Source organism: Gallinula chloropus (assembly GCF_964237585.1).
Source record: "Gallinula chloropus genome assembly, chromosome: 18".
In the NCBI taxonomy this organism is placed as follows: Eukaryota; Metazoa; Chordata; class Aves; order Gruiformes; family Rallidae; genus Gallinula; species Gallinula chloropus.
Genome location: NC_140103.1, coordinates 11,377,849 through 11,396,162, shown reverse-complemented (window position 1 = coordinate 11,396,162; position 18,314 = coordinate 11,377,849). Strand labels below are relative to the sequence as shown.

The following is an 18,314-nucleotide window of genomic DNA, read 5'->3' as shown; positions in this document are numbered from 1 at the left end:
AAGCTGGAGCTGACAGAGAGTTTTCAGAAAATGCAGCTGTCCCAAAAGGCCCTGGGGTCACATATTAGAGAATGAAAGTGCTTATGCTCAGCATGGACACTACTTGACAAAGCAGCTACATGCTGGGGGGAGGCAGAAGTCTGAACAGGAGAAGCACCACAATACTTCTTTTTTAGGGCTGATGGTCCTCTGGACCAAACATTCCTTATCCAGACCTGCTCATCCAGAGATGGGACCCAGAAATGTCCTGAACGGTCCACACTGGATGGGAAAAGCCTCCATGTCCACCATGGACCAGTTCAGGAGGAACAGGCAGACAAGGTAATGCCTTTCCTCACACCCAGCATGGTGACAAAGCCAAACTGAACCACACAATGTACAGAAAAGAGCGCAGAACCCCAGTCCTGGTCTGGTCTCTGGACTGGGACTGCGCATTGGTTCTGCTGCCCCGGCCCAAACCAGAAGTGATGGAGGCAGCAGCAGAACACCCAGGCACTGGAAAAAACATTTCCTAAGTACTGAAGAGACCAAGAAGTGTGGATGTTTGACCAGAGGAGGAAGAGAACCAGGAGAGCCATGCACCAGCATCTCAGAGCTGCACTTCCATGCCTGTCCACAGCTGTATCCAGCAATGGATGCCAACGCTCCCAATTATGCAAAGAGTATGAGATGTGCAGCTCATTCCACAAGCCAGGGTCTCGTCAGTGGGATGAGGAAGAAGCTCCACAGGGACAACCAGCAGAAGGACAACTGTGGGCTTCACATCAACACAGTGCTCAAGCTTTTTTGGGGGTCAGCAGAAATGCCCAGGTGTTTCCAGGTCCAGCTCCATGGCTCAGGCTGGGGGCACACAAGATGGGTCTGGGCATTTTTAATGTTTAATCTCTGGTTTAAGGAAATCCAGGGGAAATTAAATGGAAATGAAAAAAAAAAAAACCACCCAAAAACATAAGCAAGGAAAGAAATTTAAAAATAACAGAATAGCTAATAATAAAAAAAAGGAAAAACTCAGAAAAATACAGGCTACAAATGTAAAAATTCTAACTTAAAATTATTGTAATCCTTTTTGGAAATGAAAATATCTTTGAAATTTCAATACATTGTATCCAATTGTTTTCTAGCTTCCCAACTATCTTGCAGAAATGGTGTTTAAACTGATTGTGGATTTTTTAAATGTTGTAAATACGCATCATTAAGTTCAGGTGAGCACATTTTACTGCAAAGGTGCTGGAGAACAACGTGTTTTAGCAGCTTAAGCAGATTTGCTTTCTGAGGTGGTGTGAAAAGGGCCATGGGCTTTCTATCTCAGCACTCAGATTATAGGATTGTAGGTTTTAAACAGAATAACTAATTGACAAGGGTGATTCCAGAGCTCGGGAGGAGCACTCACACTCTGTGCTTGGCTTTTGAAGCACCTGCAACTCCTGAGCTTCTCTATGGGGCTCAAAGGTTGGCAGAAAAATGCAAGTAGAGTCCCCCCAAGGTTAACCAGTCCAACCTGTGGTGTGCAGAGGCAGCTGGGAATGGAGTTTCGTGTGATCTCACAGCCCCTGTCATGGCATAAGCAGGCACCTCCTACGGGTCTCTGGCAGACCCCTCTGCCATCCCGCACAGAGCTCTCCTGGCCATGCAGCCACGGGGCTGCACTGCAAAGCGTGGGCATTCAATGCTTTATGCCCCATAGTTTGCCTGTTTTTAGGCAAATAAGAGTTATAAAGACCTGATTTTTATTGTTTTGTTGAACACAGCCTGTAGGACAGCTGGCACGGTGGCTCAGTCACTCCTGCAGCAGCACTGTCCCTGAGGTACTGCTGCACGTGCAGAACTCTGAGCTGCCCTGGGTCACCATGTGCTCCCCTGGGGTCAGGCACACAGGGAAAGGAAAGTGTTCCCAACCACAGATCATCAGGTCACCTTGCAAGGTGTTTTGGGGGATTCAGGTCATTCACTGTCCTCTGAGTGTGCCCAACACCGGGCAGGAGGGATGGGGTGTGAGTGTGGGAATTGCTGATGCTGGCCCCAAGCTGGGGGGCAGCTTTCTGCAACAGCTCTCTAGTGCTCAGCCCTGCTCTTCCTCACTTCATTCCATTTCTGCAAAAAGTAGGTAGCTACAGGTTGGGATGGAACCAGGTTGGGATGGATTCCCAGTGGAATCAGCTCGGCAGAGATCCATGGGTCTGGATCCCGAGTGCGCCGGGAGGGGGTCTGGCTGTGGGGCTGGGTCAGGCTCAGGAGCTGCACGTTGTTAGGGGCTCTGGCTTGGCCAAGTGTGTGTGTGTGTGTGTGTGTGTGCGCAGGTGTGAAGGCAAGGACTCTGTAAGTACAAGTGTGAGTACACAGACACAGGGAGTGTGCCTGGGTGCTTGAACAGTCTGCGTGTGGCCTGGGGGAGGGTGCACATGTGGGCACTTATTGACAGAGCCTGTGCACAGAGGGTATGTGCACATGTAGAGGGAGTGTGCAGCTGTGGGGCCACCAGACAGATGTGTGTCCACGTAAGGACCATGTACAGGTCCATGGGTGAAAGGACTGCTATCTTCTTTACCTCTGTCTACCCAAGGGCTCATCACAACTCACGGTCCATGGCTGGTAGAGTGATTTTTCCTACACAGGCATATGTAGGAAACAATGTGCATTACCTATGGAGAGCACATGGTCCATCCCCCTCCTAGCAATGCACTCCAAACCTGAGCTGCCTGGGATGCTTCAAGGAGATTGATGGAGATGCCACTACATAAGTTCTTGAGAGTTTAGTAAAAATCCTCATCTGGATACAAAAAAGAAGCCTTGGCCAGCTTCCCCACTGCCTGCTCTGCCCCTGCTCTGTGACCACCAGCTAGCACGTGTGCTGCAGAGTCCCACCAGAAAGCAGCCTGCCCACTACCCTGCATGAGAGCTGCCAATGTGGGAGGGAGCTGAGGTAAGTCTGCAACAGCTGAGATGTGTGCAGGGAGGGATTTGGGGAGGGGATATATGGGGAGCTCAGGTGCAAATGCATTGCCTGTCTTTCCCTGCAACGTGTGCAGGGAAGGACCTGTCAGTCCCTGAGGAATGGCCTGACACTGCAGCAGCAGCTTTGTGGGGTGGTGGGGCTGCTCTGTCCTCCTCCCAGCTGGAATCCTCAGAGCTGTGACGAGCTCTTCTCTGCTGGGGTGGGTGGGCTCTGTCACCACCACCATCGCAGGCTCCAGCAGGCAGAGTCCACACACTGCAGGCTGCCCTGCCAACAGCTGTGCTGCTCAGTGGCGGCTGTGAAACCCACTCCTGGGGTAAACATCCCCATGTTGGGTTAACCGGGTTCTCCAGTGGCTTCTTGCAGGTGCCAGTGAAGGATCCTGACCCGAGCCAAGGGGAATCGCTATCCCCCCACTCTCAGTGCAGCTCCCACACTGACTAACGCTGCTTCTGCTGTGCACTGGTTGCCAGTGAGACCAGTAACAAACACCCCCCTCGCAGTGCCATAACCCTGGTAAGGGCATGGAGTGGTTATGCTGAGATGAGGAACCAGAGGGAAAAGCCATCCCCAGGCCAGGCTGGAAGGAGATGAGGAGACACAGACTCTCTCCCAGAACCAGGCTGGGTAAACTCCATTTTCCATCTCCTGCAGCAGCAGAGCCAGTCTCAGTTAAGATCCACCCTGATCCTCCACCAGAGAGACACCCCCTCTCTGGGGAGGTGGCTGGGGGAGCTCAGCACCCCAGGGGAGCTCAGCACCTTGGGCACCCAGCACATCCGCTGGTCCCCATCACGTAAGTGTGGCCCCTTGTGGGGGTGCTGAGCAGCACCAGGCCAGCTCCCCATGAGCTTGGCTCACGCTCCCTGTGCCATCTCCTACTGTCCTATTGTTGAGATGTCAACGTCATCTTTTAGGCTGAGATGCAAAGGAGATACAAAACCCCCTGGTGACACACAGGGGCAGAAGCACTAAAGCAACAGCCCCACGTGTCTGTTCAGGGGGCCCAGCATGAGGTCTGAGCATGATTTTAGCAATGCCCAAGAGGACTCCATGGAGGGCTCACCACAGTGACAGACACCAGCCACAGCAGTGAGCACCACTCTGTTGTCTTCACTGTAAGACCCTCCTATCTCCTGCAGCTCCCTGCTCACCTCACTCTGAGGTGACTGGGGTTTCAGGGACCCCCTCACCGTGCAAGCAGGACTCTACTGAACAACATGAGGGTCTTGGTGAAGAAACAGGTAATGATTTCATAAGATGTAGGCACAAGGAGGCCAAGCAAAGGCTGCCAAGCCAGAATTCTCAGCTTGATAGGTGCAATACTGCTTCCAGAACAAATAGTTCTGTGAATACTGGGAGCAATAAAGCTTGCTTCCCATGTCTCTCTTTGTTGAATGACTGGCTACAGCTTGCAGACTGCTGTGCTCAACTGGAGATTCTCTGAGAGCATCAAAAGGTACTGGGCAAACCTGTGTGCTGAGGCCCACGCCTTTTCTCTGCCTGGCAGTTTAGCCTTGAGAGGACCATAATTAACTCTGAGACTTCAACCCCCTGTGAAATTTAGCTAAAACTGGCTGATGCCTTCAAAACCAATCAGGGGGTATACACAGAAAATGATCTTACAAGCTTGTTTCCATAGAAACTAAGCTGAAAGATATAATTTCCTGAATTAAAAAAAAAAAAATAAAAAGGCAAGCTGATCACTGGAAACCAAAAAGGGAAAGAGCTGAATGTCCCCACATTGCACCAACCAGCCTGCCCTGCCAAGGGTGTGCAGAGCCCTGCACCACCCTGTCCCAAGCCTTCCACCCCCTTCGCTCTCCTGTCCTCCACCCCCGGCTTTGCCATCCCCTCCAGCCCCTGCCAATCCTCTTCTTGATGCCCTTGCTCCTCTACCTGTGCAGTCCCTGCCTTTGCCCCATCTCCTGCCTGCATCTCCCCCTCCACATAGAGCTCAAAGTCCTCCAGCCCTGGGAGGCCTTGCTGGGAGGGAGGTTGGCCAGGAGGCTGGGCAGGCAGGGTGCTTGGAGGGGCAAAACATGCAGCCTGGCCTCCCTGCTGAGTCCCTCTGGGTGAGTGCATCCCACAGCCCTGCACCTGCCCAGCACCCCCAAATACTCACTGGGGACCAACTCCCTGCTGCTGAAGTGGGTTGCCACCCGGCAACTGGTCACCAGGGAGTGCAGGGACAGGACAAGGGGCGATGGCCTCAAGCTGAAGGAGGGCAGGGTTAGGTTAGACCTTAGGAAGAAATTCTTTACTCTGATGGGGGTGAGACCCTGGCACAGGGTCCCCAGAGAGGGGAACCCTGGTTGGGTTCAAGGCCAGGTTAAATGGAGCTTTGGGCACCCTGGGCTGGGAGGGGGTTGAGACTTTGAGGTCCCTTCCAACCCAAAGTATTCCCTGATTCTGTGATTCCAGCACTGGGTTGCTCCTCCATCTCTGAAGTGAGCCTGGTGGGTTTTATGAGCCACTTTTGCAGAAAACTTGTTTAAATAGGTAAAATAACCAGCTGAAGCATGGTCTCCTCTCCCTGCCATTGTGTGCTCTGTGATGAGGTCCCTCTTGGTGACATGCCTGATTGGATCTGTCTCCTCCCCATGGCAGCATGAAACAGATTTCCCCTGGGCATTTTCTACCTGCTGCCTGTCCTCCCCTGTGGTCTCCCAGCTCTGTCATCCCCCCTTTTTCTGCTAACGGGGCCTGGCAGGACCCAGCCAGAGTGTCTGGGTCCCCAGCCCCTGGCAGCCACCGTTGCTCTCACCACTGTGGTCCCAGCTTGCTGGTTCTCCACCATGGTTCTGTCTCGGGGAGATGCTGCTCCAGCGAGCAGTCCCGCAGGCTGCATCTCAGGGAGCTCTGCTCCTCCCTCCTGAAATTTGACTTCATTTAGCATGTGGGTGGAGTGACTATTTTTGCACTGAACATTTGCATTTGTGAATATTCACATTTTCCAAGTAAAGGCCAATTCGTGCTTCAAAAGCAGCTCGAGCTCACCCACCGAGCTCAGGCACCTGGATGGAAACCTGCACCGTGGTTGCACTGGCAGGTGCTCTGCCTTTTGCTTTTGCTAATCCCCAAGTGTCTTTGCCAGGGCATTGCCCCCATGCCCTGCACACAGCAGGACCTTATCCATACGGAAAGTCACCATGTTTCCACGGGGACAGCAGATAGTGGTTTGAGACACTGGAATCTGAACATCTTTCTTGAGGGCTGGCCAGTGTGAATGTCATCAAAAGGCTCAGGATAACTCAACAGTCAATTCTATTACCTCTGATACCAACAGCACATAAACCCAGAGAAGGGGATGCAGCCAAACAACCTTCAAGCCCCAGAGAGTTCCTGCCTGATGTACAGGCTTCACTAGGACCTTCCTGCCCCTCCGCAGCCCCCTCTAGCCCCCCACCCAGCGAGCCTCCAGCACCCAGGATCTCAATGTACATCACTAGTGAGCAGGGCAGGAGCTACTTTGGGCATTTGCCTTGGCTGGAGAGCAGTGAGCCCAGCAGCCTGGCAGGGAAGCGCTGCAGGAATCATCCTGCACTATGTAGGTCAGCACTGGCAGCTGCGAAAAAATCATCTACTGGGGAATGGGGGAGAGAGAGGGAGGGGGGTTGCAGGCTTCACTGGCGAGGATGGGCAGACAGACAGACAGACAGACAGATAGATAGGCAGGGCAGTGTAGACATCATGAACCCTCCTGACAGGCACTCTGGATTCACACCACGCGGATGAGGTACTAGAAGCATGCAGCAGTTACCTTATCAGAGTATATAGACATGCGTGTTGTCAGACCAATGACAGGGATCCTGTAGAAGCCAGCGGTGTATGATACGGGTGTTGGTGTTAGGTGGTCGTTGGGAGCAGGAGGGTGGCTAACTAATATTGCATAGACCTGTAGGACAGGATACACGACACAAACATTATTTCACAGGAGCAGGTGGGCCAGGGAGCGTGATTTATTTTCCCTTCCTTCCCTTTCTGCTGCATCCACAGCCCCACACTCACAGAATGGCTTTGGGAATACCTGGGAGCAGGGGAGGAAGGATGGCACTGGGGGAGCCAGGGGTGCTGTGCTGGGGCTTGGGCTGCAGGCTGTGTGGAGGAGATGGCTCTGCTCAGGGTTATATCTTAATGGCAACGCCGTGCCCAGCCGCTCCGCTCGCTAAACTAATAACTTCCATGGATTACAGATTAAAGGGAAACGTCTCCCTCACAGCCACACTGTGTAATGCGATTTCTTTAACCACACATTTAATACTGGGTTGTAATTCCCCTCCGAGGGCTATTACAAACAAAGTGGTCAGCTGGGACTCCAGGCAGGAGAAGCAGCGCAGAGCAGGGAGCAAAGCAGCCATCTGGCCCCGAGCGTGGAGGGAAGGGAGAAAGCTGGGGGGGTGGGGTGGGGGGCAGCGGGGGGCAGGAGCTGGGATCTGCCTGCAGTGCACTGAGGTGATGGGGAGCAGGGAATCTGGGTTACACTGAAATGGGGAAGGAGGATCTTGGTGAGATCCTGCTGCTATTGCAGGGCTGGGATGGTGTCTCCAGCAGGATCAGATGCAAAGGTAGGAGCTGAGTGGTCTCTGGGGAGCCTTTTGTTACACTGATGCCCTTTCCTGGCTCAAGGAAAGTCCCCAGCTGGTGACAGCATTCCAACTAGGGTGAATTGGCGCAAAGACTTTGATGTCTGGGAGGAAATAACACTTCTCCCTCCTCCAAGCATCTGCCAGAGCCCCGGGACATGCTCTGCACCCAAGCTGGAGGGTCAGATTGCTTGGATGGGAGAGGAGAAAGGGGGATGCCTGGGGAAGGGGACCTGGAGGCTGGGTAGGGTGAGAAGCAGGGAAGATCCTGCCTGGTGTTGTGTGGGAGCAAGCTGAGGGTGCAGAGCTGGCTGGGGAAGGGCTTGGAGCCTGCATTATGGGAAAAGGGAGGGATTACTGGGGAAGGGGCTGGGGAGGTCACCTGGGGAGGCAAGAAGAGGGGAGTGCCCTGTGCAGAGGTGCCTGGTGCCCACACAAGGGGTGGGCACGGGCCTTGGGGTGGACCCAGCGCTGGGGGTGAGAGGTGGGGGGCTGTGAGGGGTGAGGGCTGCTCTGCTCAGCACAGCAGCTGACCAACAGGAGCCATTTTGCACGCCTGGGCTCCCAGCTCCTCCTCTGCCTTGCAGCCCTCCCCAGGCACAATGCCAGCCAGCAAGGACTGAGGGTGGCTGTACCCCGTGCTGGGAGAACCTCTGGGTGTTGGGACAGCACAGCCATCCCCAGCACCCTGACCCCCAGCACCCTCAGCCCCCTCTGCACTCTAGCTTATCTGCCCCCCACATCCCACTGCTTACACAGGGACGTGCCAGCACCTGCAGCCCTGCACTGGCTCTGGGCTCCGTGGGTTTGGCATGGGGACAATGCTTAGAGGTGGCATGGACACATCCAGAGCATGGGCACAGGCGTCCATCAGCCAGGCTTGCTGAAATGGAGCCTGGGCTCAGTGAGGGACCCGGCTGAGCCTTCTCCCTGCTCCAGGCCAGGCAGCAGATATCTTTTACAGCCTGCATTGCGCTTCCTGCCCAGCTCTTCCAGCATCCCCAGGGATATCTCCAGCCATCCTCCATCTCCACATTGGGAAGCTGAGCTGCGAACATGTCGGCTCTGCCCCGCTGTGAACCTCTGGCCCCTCCAACTCCCTCCCCCCTCCCTGGCTTTGTGTGTGCCTGGGTGTGCAGGTTGTGTGCATGTGCATTTGGATGGTGTTGGCATGTGCAAGTCTCCCTGGTGAGGGCATTAGAATGTGTGTGTGTGTGTGTGTGTGTGTCTCTGCCCACCTGATGGCCCTGATTAGGGAGAAAGAGGCTGGTTAGCTGGGTTCAGCACCCAGAGCACACACAGGGACAACAGAGAGGCTGGGGTGCAGCCTGGGTGCCCCCACCTCTGCTGCAGATTTGGATTGCTCCCTTGTGTGTGCTGAGACCGACCCATGTAGACAGGAGGGAGAAGCACACCGTGCTCCTGTGTGCAGGCGTGTGTGCACAGCATGCCCTGTGCCATGGCTCTCCATGCCTGTGTGGGTGTGCACACGCTGCATACGTGTGTCTGTGACCTCCAGCGGTGTCTGCCTGTCTCCCGTGTGTGTGTGGCAGTGGGTGTGCTTGTGTGCCGGGAGGTGTCCGTGGTGCTGCGTGCGACAGGCGTTGTGCAGCTGTGGTGCACAGTCAGCCGAGTGTGACAGAGGGGACTGTGCAGGGGGGGGGAATATATGTACTGAAACGTGTGTGTGTGCCTGGTGTGTGTGTGGGGTGTGTGTGGCTCTGTGTGTGTGTGTGTACCGGGTGCAGTGTGTGCACAGGGATGCGTGTACACACAAGGCACAGTGTGTGTGTGCACCAATGTGTTTGCACACCGGTGTGGGTGTAGACATGCAGTGTTGTGTGTGCACCTGTGTTTGCACAGCAACACGTGTGTGCATTGTGTGTGTGTGTGTGTGTGTGTGTGCAGCGCAGCCCACGGGCATTCCCCACAGTGATGTGTGAGCACACCGTGTGTGTGTGTGTGCATGGTGGGGCCCTGGCACAAGCCCAGCACAGTGTGTGGGTGCCCATGTGTGCCCATGGCATGTGCCCATGGCATGTGCCTGTGGTATGTGCCCATGGCATGTGCCCCTGTGTGTGCCCATGGCGTGTGCCCATGGTGTGTGCCCATGGTGTGTGCCCCTGTGTGTGCCCATGGTGTGTGCCTGTGGTGTGTGCCCATGGCTTGTGTCCCTGTGTGTGCCCATGGCGTGTGCTCATGGCGTGTGCCCATGGTGTGTGCCCATGGCGTGTGCCCCTGTGTGTGCCCATGGTGTGTGCCTGTGTGTGTGCCCCTTTGTGTGCCCATGGTGTGTGCCCATGGCGTGTGCCCCTGTGTGTGCCCATGGTGTGTGCCCCTGTGTGCGGTGCCTGTGTGCACGCATGTTGCTGTCTGCACGCGTGGCCGTGCCTGCACACGGCTCCGTGCGTGTGAGCCCGTGTGCGCCCCGTGTGTGTGCGGGGCAGCCCGGCCGCGCTTACATAAAGGCTGCAATGCGGGCAGCGGCGCCCCGGGCCCCGGGGCAGGACCCCGCCAGCCGCGGCTCTGCCCGCCCCGAGCTCCGGGAGCGGCCGGGAGATGGGGATGGGGATGGGGATGGGGGGTGGCCGCGCCGCGGGGCCGGGGTCGCTGCGGGAGCGGGGTGGGAGGGTGGGGGGGGGCAGCTCGGTGCCCTCTGGGAACGGGTCGGGGGGTTCCCGGCGGCGGCGGCGGGGGACGAGGGGAGGGGGCGGAGGTGAGGGGGGGTGTCGCCGTCCCGGGGTACCTGGCTGGAGATGAGGTCCTCGCAGACGGAGAGGGCCATCTGGATGGCGTTGGGCTTGTGCGTGACCGAGGTGGCGTTGAGCTGGAGCTTCCAGGTGCCGTGGCGCTTGTTGGCCTGGTTCACCGCCTCGCGGAAGATCTGCTCGTGTTTCTTGGTGCTCAGCACCGCGCCGATGTTGACGATCTTGGGGTCGCAGCCGGCGCGGGCGAAAGAAGAGGAGAAGAGCAGGGCGAGCAGCAGCAGCCTCATGGTGCTCATCCACGGGCGGCCCGGACCCCGCCGGGTCCCCCCCGCCCGCCCCCCGCCGCACAGGGGCCGCCCGTCCCGCTCAGCGCGGCCCCACGCGGGGCCCGGCCCGGCGCGGCTCGGCGCTCTCCGCGGTGCTGAACCGCCCGCGCCGCTCCGCCCGCCGCCGGCTCCTCCCGCTCCGCCGGCCCCGCGCTGCCGCAGCGCCCTCCCCCCCCTCCCCCGGCCCGCCCCCGGCCCCCAGCGGAGCGCGGCGGGACCCCCGCCGGCCCCGGGCGCTGCGGCAGAGCCCCGCCCGGCGGAGCGGGGGTGCCGCGGGTGGGCTGCACACGCACACACGCCCCCACACGCACCCCGCGGGTCTCGCTGCCCGTGGTGGGGAGCGGGGCGGGATGCTGCGGGAGGGGGGTCGCGGTCCCGCGCGGCAGGGTGGTGGTGGTGGTGGTGGGGGGGGTTGACCGGCTTGTCGGGGGCTGAGGTTCTGGTGGCGACACAGCGGTGTCCCGGCAGCCAGCCCGTCCACTCCTCCCGCTGCCGCTTCGGGAGGCACCGTCGCTCGTGGGGGCAACGAGCCTCTTCCCCGGGCACAGCCACACCAGGCTGGAGGTACAGCAGGGTCTGGAGCAAGTGCTCCCAGCTCCGCAGCATCTCTGCCCAGCACACTGACCCCCCGCTGGCTGGGAGGGCTGCCCGAGGCACGGGAGCCGGCGGGGGCTGTGCTCACCCCAGTGCTGGTGAACCCACCCTTAGTCAGTACCCATCTTGGGCAGAGATGCTAAGCAGACTCTCAGCCTGCTTCCTTGGCTTCATTCTGTCCCTCCAGACAGAGCCACCACTCCTCCAGACATTAGCTCACAGGGCAACCAGCCATTTTCCTCCATTAAATTCACCATGTTTCTGGGATATAACCTTAAGGTTCATCTGCTGAGGACACTTCTTGGGGTTCTCTTTATCTACCTGTCCCTGGGCCACCATTAGCCTCCCCCAAAGAAAGCAGAGGCACAGCAGCTGGTAGCAAACATCTGGAGGACCATCCAGCTCCATCACTGAATGGCACCAAGTCTCTCTCATGGACCACATCTCTCCTTGTCCCGGGCCAGAGGAGTGAGGTGGCAAATGACTCACCAGAGCTGCCACTACATCCTTTTGGGGGGAAAAAAACCCCACAAAAGGGTTGCAGGTAGCAGGAGGGTGTTGCCATCCCCCAGCCTGCTGCATGCCAGCCAAGGAGGGGAGCAGGCTGAGCGCTGCGGTAGAAAAATCACCGGCGATATTTTTACCTCAGCCATCGCTGGGGTGCTGCTGCAGCCCCCTCTCTGCTCGCCTGCAACGTGAATTCAATGAGAATTTTTTCTCCCCCAACGCAAATTTTTCTCGCTGGCATCTCTGAAGTGCGGGTTGCCATGGAAACCATTTTGCCTGGGTCCCACGTTGCCCACACGCACTCGGAAGCTGCTGAGGCAAAATGGCCGTTGCGTAACGCGCAGGCCTTCAGCGGGTGAGGGCCTTGTGTGCCACACTGCACCCTCCCGCCAGCAGACCCCCTCAGAGGCGATGCAGACGACTGCTTGGCCAAGCAACAAGGCCCATGGAGGTTACAGCGCACTGGTGAGAGGAGGAGAAAGGCCTCACCGGGCCTTAACTCTTGCAGGGCTCTGTGTGGTGCTCTGGACCCCATCCTGCTGTGCTGTTAGCACAGATTTCCTGTCACACTTTGCCCTTTTCAGTGTCATTGTGTCACTCCTGCTCCTCTGGGCATGGAAAAGAGCTCAGGGGTTGGGTCTGTGTCAGCCCCCACAGTCTGAGTGTTTGAAGAACCCTTCTATTTTTAAAAGGGCAGACAATGGCTGGACAAGAGGGATGGAGTGAAGCTAAAGGAGGGAAGGGTTAAATTGGATGCTAGGGGGTAAGTTCTTTACAGAGAGAGTGGTGAGGGGCTGGAACAGGCTGCCCAGAGAGGGGGTGGGTGCCCCATCCCTGGGGGTGTTCAAGGCCAGGTTGGATGGAGCCATGGGCAGCCTTGTGTAGATCCAGGCCTGGAGGTTGGTGTCCCTGCCTGTGGCAGGGGGTTGGAGCTCTGTGCTCCTTGGGGTCCCTTCCAACCCAGACCAGTCTGGGATTCTATGATTCTACAGCACTGGTGTTTGCATTGTGTCTCGTTGCCTGTGGTGTAATTCTTCCAATGGCCAAAGTAAGTCGGTGTAAAACCTGGAGACTTCAGGGGAGCAGCACTGAACCCATATGGAAATTTCACCTGCCTTGGGGTAAGGCATTGGTCCTGGTGAGGGAAAAGGTAATGTGGCATTGCATAGGAGAGGAAATGAGGCTCTGGGGATATGTGATTTGTGCCAGTCATCACGGAGCTGCCAGAGTCCTTCTTTGATAGCAGTAACCGCACAGCTCTGACACAGGCTGTGGAAATGCTTCTCACATACAGGACGTGGTAAAAACTATAAAGCTCAGTAAAACACATACTGAGTGGCCATGGCAGAGCCCAAAGAGCAGTTGTTTGTGAAGAACTAAACTGTATTTAGCAGAGCTTGATCCAGCTAGAGGCTGGTTGCAAGTGGTGTTCCCCAGGGCTCAGTCCTGGGTCCAGCCCTGTTCAATATCTTCATCAGTGCCCTGGATGAAGAGATCGAATGTTCCCTCAGTGAGTTTGCAGATGACACTAAGCTGGGAGGAAGTGTTGATCTGCCTGAGGGTAGGGAGGCTCTTCAGAGGGATCTGAACAGGCTGGACCGATGGGCTGAGACTGACTGGACGAGGTTTACTGAGGCTGCACATGGGACACAACAACCCTGAGCAGCTCTATAGGCTTGGGGGAGACTGGCTGGAGAGCTGTCAGGAAGAGAAGGACCTGGGGGTGTTGGTTGGCAGCCGACTGACCATGAGCCAGCAGTGTGCTCAGGTGGCCAGGAAAGCCAATGGCATCTTGGCTTGTATCAAAACCAGTGTGGCCAGTAGGTCTGGGGAGGGGATTGTGCCCCTGTACTGGGCACTGGTGAGGCTGCACCTCGAGTGCTGGGTCCAGTTCTGGGCTCCTCACCATCAGAAGGACATTGAGGTCCTGGAGTGAGTCCAGAGAAGGGCAACCAGGCTGGGGAAGGGGCTGGAGGACAAATCCTCTGAGAAGCAGCTGAGGGAGCTGGGGGTGCTCAGCCTGGAGAAAAAGAGGCTGAGGGGAGACCTTCTCCCCACCTCCACTGCCCTGCCAGGAGGGTGCAGAGAGGTGGGCGATGGTCTCTTCAGCCAGGGGACAGGAGATGGGACAAGGGGCAATGGGCTCAAGCTGTGCCAGGGCAGGGTCAGAGCAGATGTGAGGGAAAAGTTCTTCCCTGGCAGAGTTGTGGGGCTGTGGCACAGGCTGCCCAGGGAGGGGCTGAGTCACCATCCCTGGGTGTGTTTAACAGATGGGCAGATGAGGTGCTCAGGGATATGGTTTAGCAGAGGACAAGATGGACTCTATGATCTCAAAGGTCTTTTCCAACCCAGTGATGCTGTGATTCTGTAACTGCAGTGGGGTGGGGGTATTCCTACTGACACCAAAGGATTTGAGAGGTGCTTGATACAGAACAGGTTAGGACAGGACTGCAGGTGCAGTGGAAACATTGATCAGAAAGGTGGTCTCCAATAGTGACCAGCTGGGATGGAACAGGAGGATGTCCTTGTCACCATGACTGCCATCCAGCCTGACTGACAGGCAGTGGTTGATGTCTACAGAGGGTAAGATGGCCAACACCATTATTTCTGTGGTGGGGGTGCTGCAGGGACCTGTGGGATGGGGACCAAGGAGAAGGTGTCTGAGCAGCCATTTGGACCAAGCTGTTGCTGTTGCACATTCTGGCCCTGACTCCACCGCTCTTCCAGATGATTCCTGGGATGGACTGCAGTTCCTGTACAGGTCTTGTGCTCTCCCTAAATGCTTTCTCAGCAAAGAGATAGTCAGCCCAACCTGGAGTCACCAGGCAGTACAGCATCAGTGCAGCACAAAACTGGCCTGCTGTGGGCATCTGTGGTGTCTTTGCTCAGCTCTTCCCAAAGGGCATGAGATCTAGGACTCCAAGGGCCCTTTGCCACCCTCCCAAGCATAGTGTGTGTCACCTCCTGGTCATCACAGAAAGGAGCTGCAGCAGCATCCTATGCTGAGTGGTGAGAATTGAGGCAAGTGTCTCCCTCCTGGGTTACTGCATCACTGTGTCTCCTGTGTCCAACCAGCCACCAGTGCCTGGCCTTTGGCCGAGGCAGCTGGGCATTCACAAGGCTGGGGGAACTTAAACCAAGATGCAAGCAGGTAGGCTGGCTTGTGGACAGCAAGAGGTTCCTGAGTGGGCAGGGAGATATTCAGGTGACTGGCAAGAGAATAGGACATGGAATATCCATGGCCAGAGGTGAAGATGGTGAGAAACACAGGAACAGCTTTGGTGAGATCAGAAGGAACAGCACTCACAGAAACACAGTCAGGTGTGCAGTTGGAGTGGGTGGGAATTTCCACTGCACTCATTTTCTAAGGGAAAACCAGCATTCACATGTTTGAAAAGCTCTGTAGGGAAACTTCTGTTTTGACAAAATTCCAACTTTTCTCCTGGAAAACCAGCCAAGAGGTGGCAGGGCTTCAGCTGCCTGCACGTTGTGTCCCAGGAGATGGGACAACTTGTCCTGAGGGACTTCCACCCCCCTGGGACTACTGCAGAGCAGAGTCTGGAAAGGTCCTCAGAGAGATCAGTCACTGCTTGGGGGTTTTTCTGCATGTGTTCACCTCAGAGGATGCTGGAGGCTGGCCCAGCTAATGTGGTCACCAGTGCAGAGTGGCTGCAGATGGAGCATGCTGAGGAACATCAGCCCTTGTGCAGCTCTTCATGCTCCTGAATGTGCAGAGCTCACCATGCTGAAGGGCATCCAACAGGGTGGATGGGTGTCCAGGAGGAAACTTGCTGATGGGATGTGGCTGCCTTGCTTCACATGGCAGAGCTGGCATCCAGGGCTGTCCAAGGCATTTCCAGGGACCTGGAACCAGTTTCCAGTTCTAGTTTTCCTGGGAACACTGTGACACCAGCATCTGATGTTGCACCAGTAAACTGCAGCCCTGCTCATTGCAAAGTGTGTGTCTGCACAGCACCTTGCTCAAGAAAGTCATGCTGGAGGCACTGAATTCCCTGGGAAAGGGTCCATATGAGCTTCTCCAGGTGGCCATGCCTCCCTAGCAGAGTCCAAGCTTCACTGGATTGAGGGTGACAAACTTACTTGGTGGGCAGAGGACCCACCTTGTTGCACCCTGTCAAGTGGAAAGTGAGACCTCTGGGCACATCCAACCTCTTTGAGATGGTACAAAGCTGACATGGAGGAAGGAAAAAGGGATCAGTGACAAATGTGGCACTCTGGGGCCTGTGAACCTTACAGGTGTCCTCAAAGACAGGACAGTTTCTTCAGTTATGGGTACAGGCATATGCAGGAGTTTCCACCTCCACACCTCTCAAACCTCCCTTGGGAGGAGGCAGTAAGCATGTCTCCAGCAGATCACCTTTGCATGCATCCCTGAGACCCCTGCCCCCCTCTCAGGAGCCCACCACGGTGCTCAGAGCTGCCCTCACACCCTGGGACCCAGCTCTGAGCTGTTCCAACCCAACACATATCTGCTCCTCTGTAGGGAACGTGGCCAGGACACCTCAGCACTGCTGATGGGTGATTTTCATGTCTTTGCAAAGGTTTAAGTAGCTCCAGGGCCCCCCCAGCCCGTGCAGCTCAATGTGAACGCTCCCAACTTTGGGAGAACAGAGAAATTAAAGGGCTGTTTCCAACCTGCCAGATGGGGCTTTCAAAGGCTCTGAACATGATGAATAGGAGATGTATGGCCTCGGGAGTAGCTTTGGAGGATGGAGAGCAAGACAGAGCCAGAGCTGCCCCGTGGTGTCAGTATGGCATGTAGGGGCAGGAGCTGAGTGGCACCAAACCTTCTGCACTTGATGTGCAGTGGGCAGGCTGGAGCGTGGAGCTGGGGTGTGCTCCCACACATGCCAGAACAGATAATTGGGGGGTTAGGGCTCCAGTGCAAGACCTGGGGCACAGGAATGTGACAGCAAACAGCCCCCTGGAGAGCCCTGCCCTCCTGTCATGTGTGATTGATGATTGCTTGGAGGTCAAAACCTTGTTGCCAAGGACAGATGAAAACATTGATTGCACAAGTTATGTTATGAAACCAGCCCAAAACCAAATCAAAACATGATGAGACAAGGCCAAACAACACTGGGCTTAAAGAAAACACTGGCTTGATCTTGTTTCCTTCCCTGAAGGTATTGATACTAGTCAGCACATCAGGAAAGAAACAGTAAGTCTTAAGCAGGACTTCCTATCCGGTGAAAGTGTCATTGAGAGACTTTGTGGCCAACAACCCAGTTCTCCAAGGCTTTGTCTTCCTGCTGCAATCCTGTCAATCACCCTTTACTTCCCATTTCAGCTTTCACTTTAGGTCCCAGCCCTGATGAAACACAGAGATGTGCTACAAAGTCCCAGCCAGCCTCAGGATTTCTAACACTCGCTAAACACCATGTCTCTACTTGTTTTTCCATAGAGTTCTGGAAAACCTCTGGAATGAGATGAATCCTCTCTACCATGAACACTGCTCCTGCTTGTGTCAAACCTGGGGCAGGAAGCACTTCAGCCTTGGGTGGTAAGTTCAACAAATCCCAAAGCCTTTCAAACTGGGGTTCTGGCCATGGTGAGTGCAGCATCTGTGACCATCGGTACTACTCCCAGCCCCAAGCAAAGGCTTTCCTACAGCTGAGGTTGCTATGTACCAGCCAAAAGAGCCTCAGTATATCCTAAAAATAACCACAGAGGTAATAGCTTGCAGAAGCCACGATTACCTCATCAACGCTTAATTATGCTCAGTTTACATAATTTACAGAAACGTTTACTGCTGCTTCAAATGTCCCAGCCTCCTCCTCTTCTGTTTCCCAGCTGCCTTGGGACAGTTCCCCAGAGGCCACTGCACAGCTTTGCCAGGGAAGTTAATGAGAAGGAAATCTCTGCATTGCACTCCATTTTCCCTTCTCAGATGGGGTGTGCTCCACTCCACCCCTCCCCACACTGTTGAGCCAGGTAGGACACACGTGCCCTGTGTGTGTGCAGGTTCTCCCATTTGCTCTTTCATTTTCTGATGTCCCTCTGGCTTGACCCAGTTCTGTCCACTCATAAATTCCTTCCAACTTGGAAATGGGATCAAATATGACCTTAAAAGGAAAGTGCTAGATAGAGAGTAAGTTCAGGGACTGGTAATGGATGGGTAAAGTCACCATCTGATTTTCAAGACTTCAAGTCTGTTCTATTCATGTCGTCCCTTGCTCCTGATCACTGTGTTTTCTCTGTACCTCCTTGAGATTTACTCCATGCCACCATGAGGTGGCCACCATTACAGGCTCGTTGCAGCAGACCAACATGCAGACATTTTTGCTTTGTTCCAGATTACACTCCTAATTATTCTTGAGGAAGGGCTCTTACTCCTGAAAGCTTGTCAACTTTTTTCCAGCTGTATCAGCTTATCTAACAGAAAATATTATTTTCCTCCTCAGACCTTTCTTCTTCTGTACACTTATCTCATCATGCCTACAAAAGCATTAATGTTAATTATTCCTAACACTGCATTTGTCTTTTTGGACAGTGTGGACCAGTAGCAGATGTATTCACAGACCAAGTAATGCTCAGATCTCTTTCTGAGTGCCACTTAACAGCAAACCCTCTCCTGTGGGTCTTTGCCACGTGCATCCCATTTCACTGCCTGCCAGAC

The 18,314-nt window shown here is 55.4% G+C and overlaps 1 protein-coding gene across 4 annotated transcripts in view; it reads right to left on the bottom strand.

Annotated features, from left to right (window-relative positions):
* Window positions 1-10,543, bottom strand: part of GRIN1 (glutamate ionotropic receptor NMDA type subunit 1) — a gene marked incomplete at both ends in the record, with an annotated part of 37,959 nt that extends 27,416 nt beyond the window's left edge. For all 4 annotated transcript variants that reach the window (XM_084272664.1, XM_084272665.1, XM_084272666.1 and 1 more), the window contains 2 exons: window positions 6,717-6,851; window positions 10,286-10,543. In XM_084272664.1, coding sequence (XP_084128790.1) covers window positions 6,717-6,851; window positions 10,286-10,543 — 393 coding nt within the window. The remainder of the gene's footprint in view (window positions 1-6,716; window positions 6,852-10,285) is intronic.
* Window positions 10,544-18,314: the final 7,771 nt, after the last annotated feature.